The 20,472-nt window shown below is 55.3% G+C and overlaps 2 protein-coding genes across 3 annotated transcripts; both read left to right on the top strand.

The window, feature by feature from the left end:
• Positions 1–4,813: 4,813 nt before the first annotated feature.
• On the top strand, positions 4,814–7,988 carry TMED4 (transmembrane p24 trafficking protein 4). Its single transcript, XM_005673349.4, has 5 exons — positions 4,814–4,978; positions 5,154–5,254; positions 5,417–5,542; positions 5,750–5,896; positions 6,593–7,988. The coding sequence occupies exons 1-5, from the start codon at positions 4,852–4,854 to the stop codon at positions 6,740–6,742; spliced, it is 651 nt and encodes a 216-aa protein (XP_005673406.2). The 5' UTR covers positions 4,814–4,851; the 3' UTR covers positions 6,743–7,988.
• A 2,901-nt stretch (positions 7,989–10,889) lies between these two features.
• DDX56 (DEAD-box helicase 56) lies at positions 10,890–20,244 on the top strand. 2 transcript variants are annotated; one of them, NM_001244543.1, is given in 14 exon segments: positions 10,890–10,984; positions 11,075–11,236; positions 12,365–12,525; positions 12,793–12,963; positions 13,082–13,172; positions 13,772–14,016; positions 14,327–14,452; positions 15,040–15,153; positions 15,243–15,337; positions 16,341–16,414; positions 16,532–16,621; positions 17,739–17,844; positions 19,502–19,575; positions 19,977–20,243. In NM_001244543.1, coding segments are annotated over 14 exon segments (1,641 nt in total). In that variant the 5' UTR covers positions 10,890–10,924; the 3' UTR covers positions 20,049–20,243.
• Positions 20,245–20,472: the final 228 nt, after the last annotated feature.

Here is a 20,472-nt window from a genome sequence, read left to right on the forward strand (position 1 = left end):
TCGTTGCTCCTCTTTTTCAGTGTCTGGAGCTTCCAGGTGTTCCTTGGCTTATGGCTGCATTACTGCAATGCCTGCCTCTGTGGTCACATGGTCACCTATTTTTCTCTGTGTATCTCTTTTTTGAAGTGTACAGGCCTGTGGCCTTAAGTGCACTCAAGAGTGTTGCGAAATGAGTTCTCCAGAAAGTTCCCATCTTACAAATCTGAAACTATGTACCCATTAGGCAACTCCTCTTCCCCTACCCCAGCTTTTTGTAACCACCCTTCTACTTTCTCTGAATTGGACTACTCTAAATAACTCATATAATTGGAATCATAGAGTATTTGTCCTTTGAGACTGGGTTATTTTACTTAGCGTAATGTCCCCAATGTCGTCCATATTGTAGCATATTGCAGAATTTCCTTTTTAAGGCTGAATAACATTCAACAGTACATATATATCATATTTCGTTTCTCTCTTGTCTATCCATCAATGGACATTTGGGTTGCTTCTACTTCTCGGGTACTGTTAAGAGTGCTGTAGGAGTTCCCGTCATGGTGCAGTGGAAATGAATCCAACTAGGAACTATGAAGTTGCCGGTTTGGTCCCTGGCCTCACTCAGCGGGTTGAGGATCCGGCGCTGACATGAGCTGTGGTGTAGGTTGCAGACGTGGCTCAGATCTGGCATTGCTATGGCTGTGGTGTAGGCTGGCAGCTGTAGCTCTGATTGGACCCTTAGCCTAGGAACCTCTATATGCCGCGGGTGCAGCCCTAAAAAGACAAAAAGACAAAAAAAAAAAAAAAAAAAAAAAAAAAGAGTGCTGTGAATATGGAGGTGCAGGTATCTTTTCAAGATCTTGCTTTCAATTCTTTTAGAGATCTACCCGGAAGTGGAATGCTGGGATATATGGCAATTCTGTTTTTAAGTTTTCGAAGAACTTCCACACAGTTTTCCACAGTGGTTGCATCATTTTACATTTCCACCAACAGTTCACAAAGGTTCCAGTTTCTCTGTGTGTGTGTGTGTTTATAGTGGCAATTCAACTTATTTTCTTTTTTTCCTTTTTTTAATTTTTTAATAGTAGCCATCCTGATGGCTGTAAGGTTATCTTCGTGTCTCTCACAAAGATACCTGTCACTGATTTAGGGCCCACACAGATAATCCAGGATTATTTCATCAAGATCCTTAATTACATTTGCAAGACCAGTTCTCCAAGTAAGGTCACATTCACAGGTTCCAGGGACTCAAACATTGACGTATCTTTTGGGAGACCACCCTTCAACCCATTATTCTCCCTTTATTTTCCTGCTTGATACCTATTCCATCTGACGTATATTTACTCATTTATTATCTTGTTTATTGACAGACAATAATCAAAATATATCCATGAGGACAAGCATTTTTGCCTGCTTTGTTTCCAGGGTTTAGAATACTGTCTGGATGGAATTCCCATCGTGGCTCAGTGGTTAACGAATCCGACTAAGAACCATAAGGTTGCGGGTTCGGTCCCTGTCCTTGCTCAGTGGGTTAACGATCCAGTGTTGCCGTGAGCTGTGGTGTAGGTTGCAAACACAGCTCGGATCCTGTGTTGCTATGGCTCTGGCATAGGCTGGTGGCTATAGCTCCGATTCGACCCCTAGCCTGGGAACCTCGACATGCCACGGCGGCCCAAGAAATGGCAAAAAACAAAACAACAAAAAAAAAACACTGTCTGGCATAAATGGCTATTCAGCGGATATTGATTAAATGAAGGGGTGGCTAGCCTAGGTAAATACTGGCAGAAATTCCCTCTCCCTCCTTTGAGGGGAAAAGGTTGGGATGTGGGGGATTAGATTACCTACAGCAGGTTTCTTCCTGTAGGAATGCAATCTCCTTAAGATTACCCATCAATGAGGACACACTTCAGGGTTCTCTTTAACGGAAAAAAAATTAGAAATACAAGGATTTCTCCTTGTGGCACAGCTGAAAGGAATCCGATTAGTATCCAAGAGGATACAGGTTCAATCCCTGGCCTTGCTCTGTGGGTTAAGGATCCTGGGTTGCTGTGTGCTCTGGTGGTAGGTTGCAGATGTGGCTTGGATCCCAGGTTGCTATGTCTCTGGCCAGCAGCTGTAGCTCCGATTTGACCCCTAGCCTGTGAACTTTCATATGCCACAAATGTGGCCCTAAAAAGCAAAAAAAAAAAAAAAAGGGGGGGGGGATGCAAAAACCTTGCTTCTGTTGTCAATTAGGATTCCTTGGATAAATGGCTGATTTTGCGTCTAGGGCAGGAAATGTACAAAATGGAATGCAAGGTGGCCTCTAACGACTAACAGAATTATGTCAAAAACCCAGTGTAATGATTTTTTTTTTCTTTTTAGGGCTACACCTGCAGCATATGGAAGTTCCCAGGCTAGGAGATGAATCGGAGCTACAGCTGCCGGCCTATGCCACAGCCACAGCCATGCCAGATCCCAGCTTCCTCTGCAACCTACATCACAGCCCGTGGCAAGGCGGGATACTTAACCCACTGAGCAAGGCCAGGGATGGAACCCGCATATGGTTACTAGTTGGGTTCTTAGCAATGAACCACAGTGGGAACTCAGGCAATTCTAAAAAAGAATTTAAAACAAAGTTGCAACCTTCTTTTGCTCTAGTTCCATGCCCAGTAAGAAAATTTCAGGTTTGGTTTTCACCTTTCTCCGTCCACCAAGAGGGGTGCTATAACCAGAAGAGCTAAACAGGCCTCATGGCCCGCCTCACTCCGAGTTTTCCTCAGTTTCCCAAGCCCAGGTCCTCAGTTTCACCTTGCACCAGTTCAAAGTCCGTAGGGAGGAGAAGGAGACAGAGAATCTTGGAGAAAGGAGGAGCTGTCAACAGCAAACCGGTTAAGTCACTGAAATGGGAAGCCTGTCCCCCATTGGATTTGGGTGAGATCACAGGTTGTCATCATGACTGACTGATGAATGTGGCCAGACTGTAACAGAAATGCTGAGCCGTACATCAATATTTAAAAGTCAGAGTTCAGGCGTTCCCGTTGTGACTCAGCGGTAACAAACCGGCCTGTATCCATGAGGACTAGGGTTACATCTCTGGCCCTGCTCAGTGGGTTAAGGATGCAGCCTTGCTGTGAGCTGTGGTGTAGGCCAGTAGCTACAGCTTGGATTGGACACCTAGGCTGGGAACCTCCATATGCTGCAGGTGCAGCCCTAAAAAGGAAAAAAAAATAAAATAAAGAAAAAAGAAAAGATGTCATAACAAAACCCACATTTCCAGCTTCTGAAAAGAGATTTTTTTTTTTTGCTTTTTAGGGCTGCATCCCCGGCATATGGAAATTCCTGGGCTGGGGTCAAATCGGAGCTACAGCTGCCAGCTTACACCACAGCAACGTGGAATCTGAGCTCAATCTCTGACCTACATCGCAGCTCACTGCAACGCCAGGTCCTTAACCCACTGAACGAGGCCAGGGATCGAACCCGCATCCTCATTGATACTTGTTGGATTTGTCTCCGCTATGCAACATCAGGGAACTCCTGAAAAGAGATCTTAAAAGAGGCTTTTTTTGAACTGCTGCTGCTCAGGGAGGCTTGCCTCATAAAATTTCCTTAAAAGTACAAGCATGTTTGCCTTGGTCCACCTGCCTTCTTAAGAGATTAAGAGCAGCACACACACCACCAAGCCCTCTAAGAGAGCTTCTGTAGGGTTTGTGTTTAGCAAGGAAGGCAGGTAGCAAAGCAAGCACTGGACCCCACGTGCACTTGGCACAGGCCCATCGCAGCCACGAGGCCAGGTTTCGTTCTACTCCACATCGCTCTCCACTCTGAGACCTAAATCACTGCGGGCCAGCGGACGAGACCCACAGCCCAAGCGACCGCAGGTCCCAAATCTTCACCCAGGGGACAGTCAGTGTCCGACAAGTTGAGAGAGAACCATAGGGCTGGAGTACACACACGAGACGCCGCCGAGCCCCGCACTTTGGGAGCACAGTCTAGTGACAATTAGACCTTCTCGCATCTTCCCTCCTGCCACACATCCCTCGCTCGGACTCAATCTCCGCCTCCGCTTCCCTGAATCACACCCCAGGGTGACTACTTGTGAATACTTTAGTGTGTACCCCGAGTAGGGGAGTGTCAGAGAAACAACCACGGCAACACCGTCATCATAAGCAACGAAACCGACAAACTCCTAAAATCAGGAACACCTCGGCCTGCGAGAATTCCCACTGGCTCGGAATGTCGTCTCCGGTCGGCTGGTTTGCATCTTCGCCGAGTCCCGGCCCCCAAAGCCCGGACAGGCCGCTCCAGGCACTCCTGCACCCCAAACGGGCTCTCTCACACAGGCACCTGCCCGGCGGGATCTCCGAAGGGTCCGCTGGCGCCTGGACTCCGCCCTTCCCACCTCGGGCGGACCCCGAGTCCGGCCGCCCGCGTGGACCCAACCTTCCACTAACCAACCCTCCACTCAGCGAGGGAGGTGGACCCGGAGCCCAGACGAGCGGGGCGCAACGCCGGATGTGCGGGGGCGAAGGGGAGGGTGGCCGAGCGGATTAGCGCGTGCGTCGTGCCCGATCGGCCGTCCAGTGTATACGGCGAGCGGGGCGCAAACGCGCGCAAACGCGCCCGGACAGAAAGCCCTCGAGGGCGGGTGAGCGAGCCGACAGCGCCGCGGAAGGGGAGACCACGCCTGCGCGTCTCGCGCGTGCGCCCTCGCCCTTCGGCCGCGCCGCGGGGCCGGAAGAGCAGGAGTTCGGCGGAGGCGGGGCGGGCGTCACTGCGCACGCGCGCTCCGTGCCCGGTCTCGTTGCGTCGTCTGGGAGCGCGACGCAGGTGCACGCATGCGCACTGCTTAGCGGGCGCGCGTTGGCAGGTGTCTGGGTCGGGCGTCGGCGGGCGATGGGGCTGCCGGCGCTGCTGCTGCTTGCGCTTTGCGCGGCGGGCGCTCGGGGGCTCTACTTCCACATCGGCGAGACCGAAAAGCGTTGCTTCATCGAGGAAATCCCCGACGAGACCATGGTCATCGGTCAGGCGGGGCGAGGGTGGACTGGGCCCTGTTTGTCCCCACACCGGTTGGGCTCCCCACTCTAGCACTGCCCCGAAGGCGCCAGGCCTTGCCTGGCGAGTAGTGCCCCAGCGGAGTGTGGGGTGTGGGAACCCGGCGGACTAGGCGGGTTGTGACAGCTCTGTCTGCTCCGCAGGGAACTACCGCACACAGATGTGGGATAAGCAGAAGGAGGTCTTCTTGCCCTCGACCCCCGGCCTGGGCATGCACGTGGAGGTGAAGGACCCCGAAGGCAAGGTAGGGCTACCGCTGGCCGCGCTTAGGCCGTGGCACAGGCGCATTGCAGACCGCATCAGGCCGTCTTTCACCAGCTCTCTGGGGGGTACAGAGTTCTGAAGACGTGCGCTTGCACTTGGAGAGGTCAGAGTAGAAGGAGAACCTCTCACTGCTGTGTTGCAGGTGGTGCTGTCCCGGCAGTATGGCTCAGAGGGCCGCTTCACCTTCACTTCCCACACTCCGGGTGACCATCAGATCTGCCTGCACTCCAACTCTACCAGGATGACACTCTTTGCTGGTGGCAGACTGGTAAGAGTTTTCTCTTTAGCCGCGGCTCAGAATCTCTCACTTGGTTTCAAAGTTTTGTCTTTGTGGTACAGTCACAGTTAAGAATTAGATGCTGCCCTTGTGTCCCACAGCCAGGGACAAGAGTGGGTTCCTTAGTCTGGAACAGAGTTTCGACCCCTCAGTGTCTCTGACCTTATGACCTTAGGGTCTAACCCTGTTTCCTCCCAGCGTGTGCACCTAGACATCCAGGTTGGAGAACATGCCAACAACTACCCTGAGATTGCTGCCAAGGATAAACTGACCGAGTTGCAGCTCCGAGCCCGCCAGTTGCTTGATCAGGTGGAACAGATCCAGAAGGAGCAGGATTACCAAAGGGTAAGGGCATGTCATTGTATTTGGACATGGCAGTTGACCTTCATACCCGTTATCCCTGCTGGAAGTTTCTGCTCAGGGCCTTCCCTACTTGGGAGATAAGCTGTTGGGAGAGAGATGAAGGGTATCAGTCTTAGCTAGGCGTCTTTCAGCTCAGTAGGATAAAACGGAGAGACAACAGTTCACCCTCTGGCAGTAGCCACTGCTTACCTCTTTACCTTGGGATCATGTTTGAAATGGTAAGAGCATGGTTTCTGTCCTAACCGCCAACTCTCAGGGGCAGCATGTCACTTTCTTGGGGTACTCCCAGTGGAATCAGAGGCGGTGTTTCAAAAAGCATTTGATGGCGTACCTGTCAGGGCTCAGCCATAACGAACCTGATTAGTATCCATGAGGCCACAGGTTCAATCTCTGGCCTCAGTCAGTAGGTTAAGAATCTGGCGTTGCCGTGAGCTGTGGTGGAGGTCGCAGACATGGCTCGGATCCCAGGTTGCTGTGGCTCTGCCGTAGGGGGCAGCTACAGCTCCGATTATTAGACCCCTAGCCTGGGAACTTCCATATGCTGCAGGTGCAGCCCTTAAAAAAAAAAAAAGAGCATTTGATCCCACAGTCGAGTAGTCACACAGGAGGGAGGGGGCCTCGAAACAGCTGGGACTGTCTCTCCTGCACAATTAATCCTGGGTCCACTGTTGGACGCAGTATCGTGAAGAGCGCTTCCGTCTGACCAGCGAGAGCACCAACCAGAGAGTCCTGTGGTGGTCCATCGCGCAGACCGTCATCCTCATCCTCACGGGCATCTGGCAGATGCGTCACCTCAAGAGCTTCTTCGAGGCCAAGAAGCTGGTGTAGTGTCCTCTCCATACGGCCCTCTCCGCTCACCTCAGTTATTTGGTACTTTCCCCACCCACTACCTTCTCCACCTGAATTTCGAGGGAAAAAAAAAAAAATGAAAAAAGAATATAAGCCACGTTGGTTCCATGGCAACAAAGCATTCAGATCAGCCACTTGTTCCCACTGGTTTTGGAGGACACAGGACATGGGTCCAGGCTCTCACAGATCTGTCTTGGGGTTCATGCAGAGTCAGAACTGGCCTAGGACGAAGTCTTGCTTCTTTCGCCTCCAGTGATTCCCCTCCATCATATCACAAAATGAGCCAATGAAAAATCTCTCCTCCTTCTTTAACCTCTCTCTCCGTCTGCTCCTGCCGCAGGCGACCCAGATGCCTCACCGCGGAGGCCCCACGTCCCTGCTGCCCTGTCAGTCCTGGTTCACTCAGTGGCTTTGTGAATGTAAATAAGGGGCAGGGGCCCCAGAGGATCGAAATGTTTTTCTATATATTAGAACTATTTTTTGATAAAATTATATATTTTCCTTGCTAGTTGAAGTGTTACTGCCTTTGTGTGACTAGCTGAAAACACCAGAGCAGCCCCTTCTGCACTGCGTCATCCACCCATTTTTGATAAGTAGGGCGGCAGCGCTCAGCATTTCGGCTCTCAGGGCCTCATCAGAGGGCCAGGCAGGACCTCCCTGGGACGCCTGGGATTTCCATCGCTCAGGCCCTCGGCAGACTGAGGTAGTGACAGAGCTAGCCCAAGGCAGGCCACGCTCACCCCCCTTCCCTTGCCCTTATTTAAGCTGTTGTACATGTTTTCTTCATGGGAACCAGATTTGGTTCTTTCTACAGATTTTGCCAGTGAAATAAAAATGTGTTGTAGTAGTTGTGTTTGAAATGAAATCAGAAGGGAAGTGGCAGAAAGGCTCCTGCTCTGGACTCCCTGGCGGCCGACCTAGAATGGCCCTCATGTGGGCGTGGTGTGCCAGGGCTTGGCCCGACGGGGTCTCGGGGTGTGGGAACACACAGGGTGATGGCTCAGCCATTCAGAGGTCCGCCGTTAGCCCTGTCGGCAAGGAACCCTGCGAGGACAGTAAGTGTCTGCGTCTAAGCTCCCGGAAATCAATATAAACATGTCTTGGTATGTGTCCCTCATACTCTTCCGCTGTGTAAAACTTAATACTGTTAGTTGCCCATTCGTGACATTTTGTTTCACAGTTTTACTTATTATTTAAAAATACATTATTTAATTGATGTACAAAACTAAATTCTCCCCTTTTGTTTTTCTCTTTGTGTTCCCCACTATTCCATATATGTACCTATTTTTACTTAGAAAAGTTCATGCCATTTAGTTTTATAGGCTTTGCCATTTCATATTTTTATAACTATTTAAAAATTTTAAGTTCTAGATGGCCATGTTAATAGTGAGGTGAAATGCCAAAATTCTTCGGCTGTTTAAAGTGGTTCTCAGTTTTCTTCATATAAGAATTAACACAAGGAGCGTCAGATGGCTTGGCATTAGCTGTGTGGACCTCTGGCTTGGGCTCTCGGGGAGTATGGGACGTGTAAGGGAGGGGACACGTTCTGCTCTGTGGCTGTCCCTAGAAACCTATCCAGCAGAGCCCACACTGGAGCCTGGAATGAAGGAATACAGGAGATGCAGGGAAGTGCTGGGATGGCCTCCGGTATGTCCAGCTGTGCAACTCAGGCTCGGAGGCCAGAATCTCCTCGCTTTCTTATCAGTTTGATAGGAAGGGGGTTGGAGTAAGGACAAAGGTGGAAAAATATCACACTTTTCCACTGACGGGCAGTTGGAAGCTCCATCACCAGAGGACAGGTTGACAGGTGGTGGCTGTGTGTGGTGTTCACAGATACGCTATGGCCTAGGAAAGTTTAAAGAAAAAAGTTCAGGAGTTCCCATTGTGGCACAGTGGAAACAAATCTGACGAGTAACCATGAGGTTGTGGGTCCGATCCCTGGCCTCGCTCAGTGGGTTAAGGAGCTGATGTTGCTGTGGCTGTAGTGCGGGCCAGCAGCTGCAGTTCAGATCTGGCCCCTAGCCTGGGAACTTCCATATGCTGTAGGTACAGCCCTAAAAAGAAAGGAGAAGCAACAGTTCAGCTACATCCAAGGAATTCTAGTGATTTCCCATCCAGTGACACCCTAATTCCATTCCGAAATTCTTGCTTTCTTAGATCATATAACATTCTTACCAAATAGCCTTCTACCTCCTTACCATAAAAAAGGGGGTGGGGGTAGGAGCCATTTTACTCATCCCAGCATCCCTGGCCTAGTCCCCAGCTCTCAGTAGGACTGGCAGTCCCCATCTCCCATCTTTTGGTCCCAGCCCCACTTTATCTGTGGTGCATGAACTGCTCTCTGTTCTCACCCTAACAACAGCGAAAGCCTAACCCAAGGCACCCAAGCTGGGTCTATGACAGAGCAGGTGCACGGGGTCAACCGAGAAACTCATCGACATGGATCCTTGGCAAATGCTCAGTTCCAGTCTGATTATGTAGGTTTACATTTGGGGTAGTGTGGTAGACAGAATAAGCCCCCCAAAAATGTCCAATTCAATGTACTAATTCTGGATACTTGTGACTGTTACCAAACATGGCAAAGAGGGATTAGGGCTGCTATCATCTGACATTAAGTGGAGAAGTACCTGGATTATCTGAGTGGGCCCCACTATGGTAACAGGGGTCTTTAAACATGGAAGAGGGAGGCAAAAGAAGGCTGTAATGACATGTGAGGCCTCAACCCTCTGTTAATAGCTCTGAAAATAGAGGAAGGGGACCTCAAGCCAAGCTGGGAAAGGCAAAATCCGAATTATTCTTCTAGAACCTCCAGTGAGCCCCGCCAGCATTGTGATTTCAGCCTAGTGAGAGCTCATGAAACTTCTGACCTACAGAACTCAAAGATAATAAACTTGCATTAAACCACCAAGATTATGGGAATTTGTTAACAGCAGCAATTGGTGGGGACCAAGAATCCTTATTTTTATGTATGTATGTATGTATTTATTTTGTCTTTCGTCTTTTTAGGGCTGCGGCATATGGAGTTTCCCAGGCTAGGGGTCAAATCGGAGCTGTAGCCACCGGCCTACGCCAGAGCCACAGCAACGCGGGATCCGAGCCAAGTCTGCAACCTACACCACAGCTCACGGCAACGCTGGGGACCGAACCCGCAACCTCATGGTTCCTAGTCGGATTCGTTAACCACTGCGCCACGATGGGAACTCCGAATCCTTATTTTTAATCAAGCTGTGCAGGCAACATCGGGGCAGCCAGGTTTGGGAACCCCAGACCAACCTACCTTCCTCATCTCCTTCTCCCAAACATCATTCTTGTACAGTCCAATCGCTCTAGCCTGTCCTTTGGACTGCTTGTGACCCTGAATCTTAGCCAGCCTCGGTTGCCTCTATCATGTGTTGGTACACCAAGTGTCTTTCTACTCAAAGCTGTTGCCCCGGTTCAGATTCCCAAGTTCCCCGCAGTGCTACAGCCAAACAGCCCTGTAAAACATATGTTGGTGCACTTTTCCTGAGCACCGTAAGTGGCAGAGAAATTAGTGCTTACACACAAATCCGACAGATTCCCCAGATGCATAAGAAAGGGCGCGGGACTCACCAGTGTTTCTCGTACGTGGTGAGCTACCATCCGCCGCACGCCTGTTCTTAAATAGAACACAGGCGAGCACGCTTGAACACTGATGTATTTGTCAATGCAAGTATAACTAACGCCGAATAAATACTAGGGTGAGGCTGTTAAAACCAACCTCGAGGTGAAGGGAAAGCCCTAAGCATGTAACCGGGGGACAGTCCTGCTGGTTGTTTGACCCGTTGTGGGTCGGCGGAGGCGGGCACAGGAGGGAATCTCACCCGCCTCCACGCAGCCCCGCCCCCGCCGCAGGCAATCCCAGCGCAGCACGCCTTTAGGAGGCAGTGTCAGCGGACCAGCGAGGACCAGACAGCTCCCAGCCGACCCTGGCCCCTCGCCCGTCCCCTCTCCCCGGAGACACCGGGTTCTGCGCGCCGCCGCCGCGGCAGCGGTCCTCCGTCAGAACATCGGAAGCCGGGGCTCCGATACTTCCGGGAGGTGACGTATCCTTTAAGATGATTGGCTGCTGCTGTGACCCGCCTACGCGGCCCCGCGTGCACTTCCTGTCGCGCATGCGCGCTGTCACTACAGAACAGCAGCATGGAGGATCCAGAGCTATTGGGTTTTGAACACATGGGCCTAGACCCCCGGCTCCTACAGGTACTGGGGAGGGCTGAGGAGCCGGTCCGAGGTGGAGGGGAGGTGGCAGCAGGGCAGCGCGCCGCCTGAGCCGTCCCTTGTCTCTCCTAGGCCGTTACCGACCTGGGCTGGTCGCGACCCACGCTGATCCAGGAAAAAGCCATTCCTTTGGCCCTTGAGGGGAAGGACCTCCTGGCTCGGGCCCGCACGGGGTCAGGGAAGACCGCTGCTTATGCCATTCCGATGCTGCAGCTGCTGCTCCACAGGAAGGCGGTGAGTCGGGGGAGGGGCCTTTAAAGGCCGGGAAGGGAGATGCAGGCGTTTGAGTTCCGTTGTGCCCCCTTGGAAGACTGTGTCCCCCATCGCCACCCACCGAAGTCTTTCCCAAGTACCGGGTTTCCTTATGGCCTCTTACACGTGAAGGTTGGTCTGAAAGAAACTGGTGCTCTTGCTGTAAACGCTCTGGGGTGGAATTCAGGTCACTTGGGTTCTAGTCAAGGCCCTCCGACCACCACTCTTTGTACAATCCTGAGTAAATGGGGTTTCTCTTTTTCCTACTTTAAAAGGGGGCACCTCTTCCCTTCCTACTTATAGATTATTGTGAAACTCTGGTTTCCTAACGGATACATTTTTTGTAACTTTGTAGCTGTAAAGAGAGTTATCCTTTTTGTGGTGAGTGTCTGGGAGAAGAGTCCTCTGGTCTACATTCTGAAGTGCCTAGAAGCAGGTGGGGGGTTGGTCAGAGGACAACTAGGGAGTTCCTGTCGTGGCTCAGCGGTAACAAACCTAATATCCATGAGGAAGTGGATTCTATCCCAGGCCTCACTCAGTGGGTTAAGGATCCATCGTTGCCATGAGCTGTGGAGTAGGTCACAGACACAGCTAGGATCTGGTGTTGCCGAGGCTGCGGCTGCGGCTGGCAGCTGTATAGCTCCTGTTGGACCTCTAGCCTGGGAATTTCCATAAGCCACAGATGTGGCTCTAAAAAGACAAAAAAAAAAAAAAAAGCACAACTAGATTGTTGTGTTGGAGTTCCCGTCGTGGCGCAGTGATTAACGAATCTGACTAGGAACCATGAGATTGTGGGTTCGATCCCTGGCCTTGCTCAGTGGGTTAACGATCCGGCGTTGCCGTGAGCTGTGGTGTAGGTTGCAGACGCGGCTCGGATCCCGCGTTGCTGTGGCTCTGGCGTAGGGTGGCAGCTACAGCTCCGATTAGACCCCTAGCCTGGGAACCTCCATATGCCGCGGGAGAGGCCCAAGAAATGGCAAAAAAAAAAAAAAAAGATTGTTGTGTTGAAGTCATAGCAGTTGTGTCAAATTGCCTGGAGGAGGTAGAGGAAAAGCATCCAGTTGCCATGGTGACACGAACTGACTGAAGCCTTGAATTCTTCTTTCGCAGATAGGCCCTGCGGTCGAGCAGGCTGTGAGAGGCCTTGTCCTTGTGCCGACCAAGGACCTGGCTCGGCAGGCCCAGTCCATGATTCAGCAGCTGGCTGCCTATTGTGCTCGAGATATCCGGGTGGCCAACGTCTCAGCGGCTGAAGACTCAGCTTCTCAGAGGTGAGTGAAAGCCGTGGGGGAGTGAATCTGCCCTGAGATGTGGGATTGGGTTTGTGCGCAGCAAGAAAGAGGGCTAGGAGTTCCCTTGTGGTGCAGCAGGTTAAGGATCCAGCATTGTCACCACAGTGGCTTGTGTTGCTGCTGTGGCGCAGGTTCAGTCTCTGGCCTGGGAGTGCCGCTCCCTGCTCCCCGCCAAAAAAAGGCTAATGCGTGGTGAGGTCCCAGCTGCTACCCTCTTCCCAATACTGAGGTGTTGCCCACCTGCAGAGCTGTGCTGATGGAGAAGCCTGATATAGTGGTGGGGACCCCATCTCGGATATTAAACCACTTGCAGCAAGACAACTTAAAACTGCGCGACTCCCTGGAGCTGCTGGTGGTGGATGAGGCTGATCTCCTTTTCTCCTTTGGCTTTGAGGAAGAGCTCAAGAGTCTTCTCTGGTAAGGAAGAGGGGCTGTGAACAGACACCAGGGCCTGGAGCGAGGGGGCCAGCCCGTTCAGCTGCCCCTAGTAGAGGCCTTTGGAGCTGGAGTCTCATGGGGCTCTGCTTCATTTTAGCCACTTGCCCCGGATTTACCAGGCTTTTCTGATGTCTGCCACGTTTAACGAGGATGTACAGGCACTCAAGGAGCTGGTGCTGCATAACCCGGTAAGGGCCCTGTGGAAGCCTCGTGTCAGTGAGGTGATACGCCATGGATCCCTTCTCCCGTCTCAAAGGAATGCTTTGGTTTTTTTGGGTGGGAAGTTATGGGTTTGCCATTCCTGGTTCTGAGGCCCTAGAAGCCGATAGTCATTGACCACCCCCCACACTCTGCCATCTAAAATTGCTCTGCAGTTCCAGATGTCCCCTGGTGGGGGGTTCAAACCATCTTTGCCCAAAGGCCCAAGCAGTGACCCCCAAGGGGCAGAAAGGCTGCTTGGAACAGCAGTGCCAAAGTTCTCAGGCCAAAGCTCTCACCACATGTGAACGTTACTCTTTAGAAAGGTTGCTGTTCAGAGGGTCTCTCTTCCCTGCAGCCATTTATTTCCTGTTTTTCTGGGTTCTGTGCCCCAAATGCTCTGTGTGTAGTTTCATGTCCACCGCCGGCCCTACAACAGTTGGTGTGCTTTGCGCTTGTAGATGACGCAGTCCGAGGGGATCCGGCTTGCCCTGCACGAACGCGTTTGCGCCGTGGTTGGCCAGCCAGCGGCTTGCAGTAGCATTTCTGTCTTCTTTTCTTTCCTGACCACAGGCCTGTCCTCCCCTAGGTTACCCTCAAGTTACAGGAGTCCCAGCTGCCAGGGCCAGACCAGCTGCAGCAGTTTCAGGTGGTCTGTGAGACCGAGGAAGACAAATTTCTGCTGCTGTACGCCCTGCTCAAGCTGTCTTTGATTCGGGGAAAGTCTCTGCTCTTCGTCAACACTCTGGAGCGGAGCTACCGGCTGCGCCTCTTCCTGGAGCAGTTCAGCATCCCCGCCTGCGTGCTCAACGGAGAGCTCCCACTGCGCTCGAGGTGTGCCACCCCGTGTCTTGGTCGCAGATGGGGTGGAACAGAGGTGACACAGCTGCTCTTCCGGTGTCTCAAGCGCTTGGTCGAGGCTGGGCCGTGGGCTTGGCTGAGTCTTGCTGACTTTGTTTCTCACCACCCTGTGGTCCCTCTTGTAATTCCATCTTCCCTGAGGAGGTTGAGGTGCATGGATTGAGCACGGGAAGCGTTGAGGAGGGAAGGCTTTGGAACAGTGGTGGTTACGACCGAGCAGGGGATGGGACGGGGCTTCCCACTTGCCCTTGGGGCTGACTTGCCATCTTCTCTTGGACCACAGGTGCCACATCATCTCCCAGTTCAACCAAGGCCTCTATGACTGTGTCATAGCGACAGATGCTGAAGTCCTGGGGCCTCCGGTCAAGGGGAAGGGCAAGCAGCGGGGCAAAGGACCCAAGGGAGAGAGGCAAGTCCACGTTTCTCTCCTCCCGGTCCTCCTCAGGGAGACATGTCTTTCCGCCTTTCAGAAGACTCTGAAACTAGGGTGCAGGGGCGGCAAGCTGGGCCCCCAGAGCTTGCCATGCCCGCGGGGCCCTTGGCCGCCTTGGTCTGGAGAAGGGGAGTGAAGGGCATGCGGTCATGTGTTCCACGAGCAGCATGAAGAGCAGGACAACTTGGTCGGGTGGCGGGCCGTCTGTGAGGGGAGGTGGCCCACAGACGGGCGTGCCCCTGTGACTTGCAGGAGGATATTTCTTAGGGGGAGAGCGTAGCCCCGTCTCCATTTGCCTGACAGGTTGTCTGGCCAGGAGTGGTTCTCAGAGTGCCCTGTGGCCAGTGGGTTCTGCTGTTGCCCCCGAGCTGAGGTCAGGGCAAGGCGGGGCTGCCCGCACCACCCTGACCCCTGGAAGGCTTTCCATGTTTAAGAGGCTTGTACGTACCAGGGCCGGGTAGTTCCACACAAGGCTTTGTTTAGAGACCTTGCGGATGAACTAAACACGAGGGCATCACCTTGGAAGAGGGGAGGTCAGTCTGCGGTGGGGCGATTTCCTGCAGGGCTTCTGATCCGGAAGCAGGCGTGGCCCGTGGCATAGACTTCCACCACGTGTGTGCTGTGCTCAACTTTGATCTCCCCCCGACCCCCGAGGCCTACATACACCGCGCCGGCAGGTAGGACTGGGGCAGGCTGGGTACCTGGGTTGCGGGCACGCGGCCGAATGCGCAGCTGGAGACATCGGCCGGCCCGTCTCCCCTTGCAGGACGGCACGTGCCAACAACCCAGGCATAGTCTTGACCTTCGTGCTGCCCACAGAGCAGTCCCACCTGGGCAAGATCGAGGAGCTTCTCAGCGGAGGTAAGAGCCCAGCTCTCAGTGGCCGGGGCATGGCCAGGCTGCGGCTGTGGCGCTTAGATGCAGTGGAGGTGATGGCAGCGGGGACACGAACACAAGCAGCAGCCACCTGCATGCTGAGCACCGCTGGGCACCATGTCCCCCCGCCTGTCCCTGTCCTGCCCTGGGTGGCAGGCACTGTCCCTTATCACAGCCAAGCCAGCTGAGGCCCGGAGCTGTCAGGTAGTCGGCCAGAGTCACATTTACTCTCTCCCTCATGGGGCAGAAGGGCCAAGGGAGGGCTTCTGCCCGGCGCCTTCAGGAGCTTATGCTGTCGTGGGGCAGCCAGGCTGCATTGCAGCTGCGAGAAGAGGACAGTGAGGGGTGCAGGCCTGCTCCGCCAGGAGGATGTGGGCGGAGGGTCCAGGCAGGGCTCCCCCGGGGCCCCACTCCTGCACGCCAGGCGGGTGTGAAAGCATGTGTTCCCTGTGTAGCCTGCAATCTCTAGGCTCATGCGGAAGGGGGCGCGGGGCACTGCCTGGCAGGGGAGTGAGGGAGCAACTCTGGGCTTCACGTCTGTGTGCCCTGGTTTCCTTACTTGAAACGGGTGATGACCCCGTCACTGCTTGTCGTGCACGTTGAGTGACCCGGTGTGTTGCCATGACGGTGCCTAGACCAGTACCCGAGTCTGCGAGGGGCTGGTGCTCCCCACTGCCCCGCAGATGTCGTCCCGGGTACCTCGAGGCCACAGTGGCCTCAGAGGAGGAAAGTGGGCGAGTGGACAGGTCCTCCGAGAGCTGTGACAGGAATCCAGGACTTGGGGACACCAAGCCGCCCCAGCCACAGCCCAGTGGATCGCCTACCGTGAGCTGTCCATGAGAGCCAGGTTTTCAGCTGCTCGTGTGCATTGCGGGGCAGGAGCGCTGGGCCCCTGGCTGCTTCACCTGGGCGGTGGGCCCAGGAGGCACCGGGCGTAGACCCCACCTAAGCCTCAGCCAAGGGGCCCTCAGTGCCGCCTTCTCCACAGAGAACGGGGCGCCCGCCCTGCTTCCCTACCAGTTCCGCATGGAGGAGATCGAGGGCTTCCGCTACCGCTGCAGGGTGAGTGGGGCGCCACGGGGACGGGAGACCTGCGGCTCCTCCTGGACCCGGGGTCAGGCCTTTGCCGCTGAGCACCCAGGCCAGAGCGGGTGCTTGACCCTCGCCGTCTGCCCCCAGGACGCCATGCGCTCTGTGACCAAACAAGCCATCCGCGAGGCGCGGCTGAAGGAGATCAAGGAGGAGCTGCTGCACTCAGAGAAGCTCAAGGTGAGGGCCGTGGGAGGGCGGGAGCGCGGCGCCCTTCCCAGAGGCCGGCCACGCTGAGTGTGGCCTGGGAGGTGAGCTCTGCCTTCAGCAGCCGGGCGGGGAGGACAGCCAGGAGCAGGTGCAGGAAGCCAGCTGTCCCGCTGGGAGGTGGACAGCGGCTGCGGTCAGAGTTTATTCTCTGTCTTTTCTTTTTTTCATCTTTTGTCTTTTTAGGGCCACACCCGCGGCATATGGAGGTTCCCAGGCCAGGGGTTGATTTAATCGGAGCTGTTGCTACTGGCCCACACCAAAGCCACAGCAACGCCAGATGAGAGCTGCACCTGTGACCTACCCCACAGCTCGCGGCAACACTGGATCCTTAACCCACTGAGGAGGCCAAGGATTGGACCCTCAACTTCACGGTTCCTAGTCGGATTCGTTTCTGCTGCGCCACGAAGGGAACTCCTGGCGTTTTTTCTCTTGATGCACTTCTGAGGTGCATGATGGCTCACGCGCGTGTTCCTTGTGATTCCAAAGGTGGAAATGCCTGCGCGTCTGTTCCAGGAACGTGGCGAACCCCAGAGGGGTGCATCCGTGCAGCGCATGTTACATGAAAAAGGAGATGCGGCTGTTGTGTGTCAGTGCAGAGTGGCCCATGGGGTGGACACCCAGGGAGGAGGGTGCGGCCTGCTCCTGTCCCCCTCACAGCAAGGGCAGTGGGACCAGGTCACCCCCTCAGACGTGCACCGAGCACCTGCAGGGAAACCAGAACGGGATCCACCCTGGGAGGGGCCTGGGTGACCCCAGATGAAGGCAGTGGCAGGAAAGCTCAGCCACCCGGTCAAACACTGCCCTGTGAGCAGTTCCTGTCGTGTGTGGCTCAGTGGGTTATAGACCCGACTAGTATCCCTGAGGACGCGGGTTCAGTCCCTAGTCTCGCTCAGCGGGTTGGGGATCTGGCGTTGCCGTGAGCTGTGGTGTAGGTCACAGATGCAGCTCCAATTGAACCCCTAGCCTGGAACTTCCATGTGCTGCTGGAACGGCCCTAACAGAAAAACAAACAAACTGAAAAACCAAACTGCCCTGGGAAGCCACACGAGGACACTGACTGTGCAGGGCCCGCTTCTCCCCCCCGCAGACGTACTTTGAGGACAACCCGCGGGACCTCCAGCTGCTGCGGCACGACCTGCCCCTGCACCCGGCCGTGGTGAAGCCTCACCTGGGCAACGTCCCCGACTACCTGGGTGAGCAGCGCCCGGGGCAGGGTGGCTTTTGTTCCTTGGCTGTCGCCAGACAGGACCACGGGGACGAGGCGGCACGCACTTGCTTAAACTAGGAGACAGGAAACCTGGGCACGTATGGAGGCCTGGGCCTCGCGGGGCGGCAGACCCAGCACTGGAGGCCGGGGGGGTCTCGCCCCAGAGCCCGGCCCGATGGAAGAGAGCCAGTCCCTGGCCAAGCAGCTGCCTGTGCGGACGGTGTGGGGGGGTCACACGGGGGAGGCAGTGCTGCTCGCGCTGGAGGAGACACGGGCTGTGACCAGGCCACGCTGGGGTGGGGTGGCTGGAGTCTCTAGAACAGCTGGCCATGGGGCTAGAGAGCGGGCCTGCCTGCGCCTTGTGGGCATGGGATGTCCTGGTTGCAGCTGTGGGGTCAAGAATGGCCCGGAGGATGGTTTCTGTGGTGTGGACGAGGCCAAAGCCAACTGGGGTGTTCAGGAGCCTGGCCCGCTTTACACCTGGGTATCCATGTCCCTTGTGCGACGCTTGTGACTTTGATGCTGAAGATGCTGAAAGTGGGTTAAGGGAGAAGGGTGGTGAGTGCCAACCTCCTTCCCCGCATCCCCTCGGGCTGGCATAGCTGGCAGGTGTGGCAGGAGAGGCCTGAGTAAGCGGAAGGGAGGGATCCCGAAGAGATAGGAAAATGCCAGAGGGCTTGGCGGGGGTGCCAGTTCCCCCCAGGACAGTGAGCTGGAGGGGACAGCTGCACAGCCGCGGGGGTCCGGGTCTGAGGAGGGAGACGGGGAAGGGGGGTGGGAGGGACCTCCATCTCCCTGGGAGCAAAGTCGTTGCCAAGAGCGAGTGGCCGGAAGGCCTGAAGGGGTCAAGGTGAGGTGGGAGGGTCCGTTGGTGTGGTGCCGGGAGGCCTGTCAGGACCTCGGCCTGGCCAGATGGGACCCTGTGCCCCGGGCGGGTGAGGGGGCAGAGGCCAAGGACCCTGTGCAGGTCATAAGCAGTGATGGTGGCGCCTGCTGATGGTGGCGCCCGGCAAGCGGAGAAGGGGGAGGGGGAGGGGCTGCAGAGGAGGAAATTACACGTAGGCTTTTTTTAGCAGCATTTTCTTTCTTGAATGTTATTTTCTTTCTCCTGTTACACACTTATTGTGACAGATTTAAACCCTGTAGAAAAGTGTTATAGACAACTGACGTCATAGAGTTCCCGTCGTGGCTCAGTGGCTAACGAATTCGACTAGGAACCATGAGGTTTCAGGTTCGATCCCTGGCCTTGCTCAGTGGGTTAAGGATCCGGCGTTGCCGTGAGCTGTGGTGTGGGTCCCAGAAGTGGCTCGGATCTGGCATTGCTGTGGCTGTGATGTAGGCCAGGGGCTACAGCTCCGATTTGACCCCTAGCCTGAGAACCTCCATATGCCACGGGAACAGCCCTAGAAAAGGCAAAAAGACTTAAAAAAAATTAAAACAGACAACTGACGTCCCCATAATCCCACCCCTGGGGCCAGCTGTGTGTCCTTAGGTGTTTTGAGCGAGGACTGGAGAGCTGGGCACCGGGTCAGAGTGGGAGCGTGCGCTGGGGGCCACCGCAGGGTGGCGCTGGTGGGCTTTGCCACAGGCAGGCTGAGGGGTAGGGGGACCAGGCCGAAAGCTGAGCCCAACGTCTCTTCCAGTTCCTCCTGCTCTTCGCGGCCTCGTCCGCCCACACAAGAAGCGGAAGAAGCCCCTGTCCGCTAAGAAGGCCAAGGTATGTCTCCGGGGGCCTTGGCAATGGCTGCAGGGCTCTCTTCCCACCTCATTCCATTGTCACCAGGGTGTGCTCGCCCCCGGGAGGGAGGAGTGAGGTCCCAAGAACCGGCCCCCAGCTCCTGGCCACAGATCAGAGTCGTGGGGCCTGAGGGTCTCCCTTGGCCACCCATGGGCAGCTTCAGGAGCGAAGGAGGACCTGCTGGCCCGTCCCTACTGCCCTCCTGACCCTCCAGGCTGCAGGAGGAGGAAGGTGGGCCTCTGCAGCGCCCGAAGCAGCGTCTGTCCCTGGCGTGGGGCCCGTAGAACGTGCCAGGTGGCAGCACCACCTGCTCATCCGAGTCTGTCTTGTCTTGTGTGGATGGACTGGCCCCCCAGCTAAGCTACCCCTTCCCCCTGCAGAAGGTGAAGACCCAGAACCCACTGCGCAGCTTCAAGCACCGAGGAGAGAAACGCAGAGCCGAGCCCTCCTGAGGTGGTCGGGCGGCCTCAGCTACCATCTCGGGCCTCTCCCGGGGCGGAGGACAGGGTGGAGCAGGTTCCCGAGCCTGGAGGGCGCTTGACTCCCAGCCTGGGCGGACTGCATTCGGGGCAGGCAGAACTGTGGCCTCCCACATCCCGGCCCGATGGCGCCTTGCCTTTAACAGAATAAAGGTTCTAGCTGCCCTGGTTTGTGCCTCCTGCCTGGAGGAAGGGACCATCCCTGGAAACCGTGGGAGTCTGAAGCTGCTTCCTGGAAGCCGTGCCTGGCTCTCTGCCCGTTCTGCACAGTGCCTCCTTGGTCAGAAGGGGTCAGCCGTGCCGTGCTGCGACCTGGTGCCTCTTAGCCCTGGCCTGGGTCCCTGGCCTGGCTGCTCCGTGGCCTTCTGTCTGGGGCTGCGCTGACCACCTCCCTTCC

Source organism: Sus scrofa, chromosome 18, assembly GCF_054392235.1.
Source record: "Sus scrofa isolate SSC_HxYL_T2T_F1_AM1 chromosome 18, Sscrofa_HxYL_maternal_Yorkshire_Landrace_v2.0, whole genome shotgun sequence".
NCBI classification, from domain to species: Eukaryota; Metazoa; Chordata; class Mammalia; order Artiodactyla; family Suidae; genus Sus; species Sus scrofa.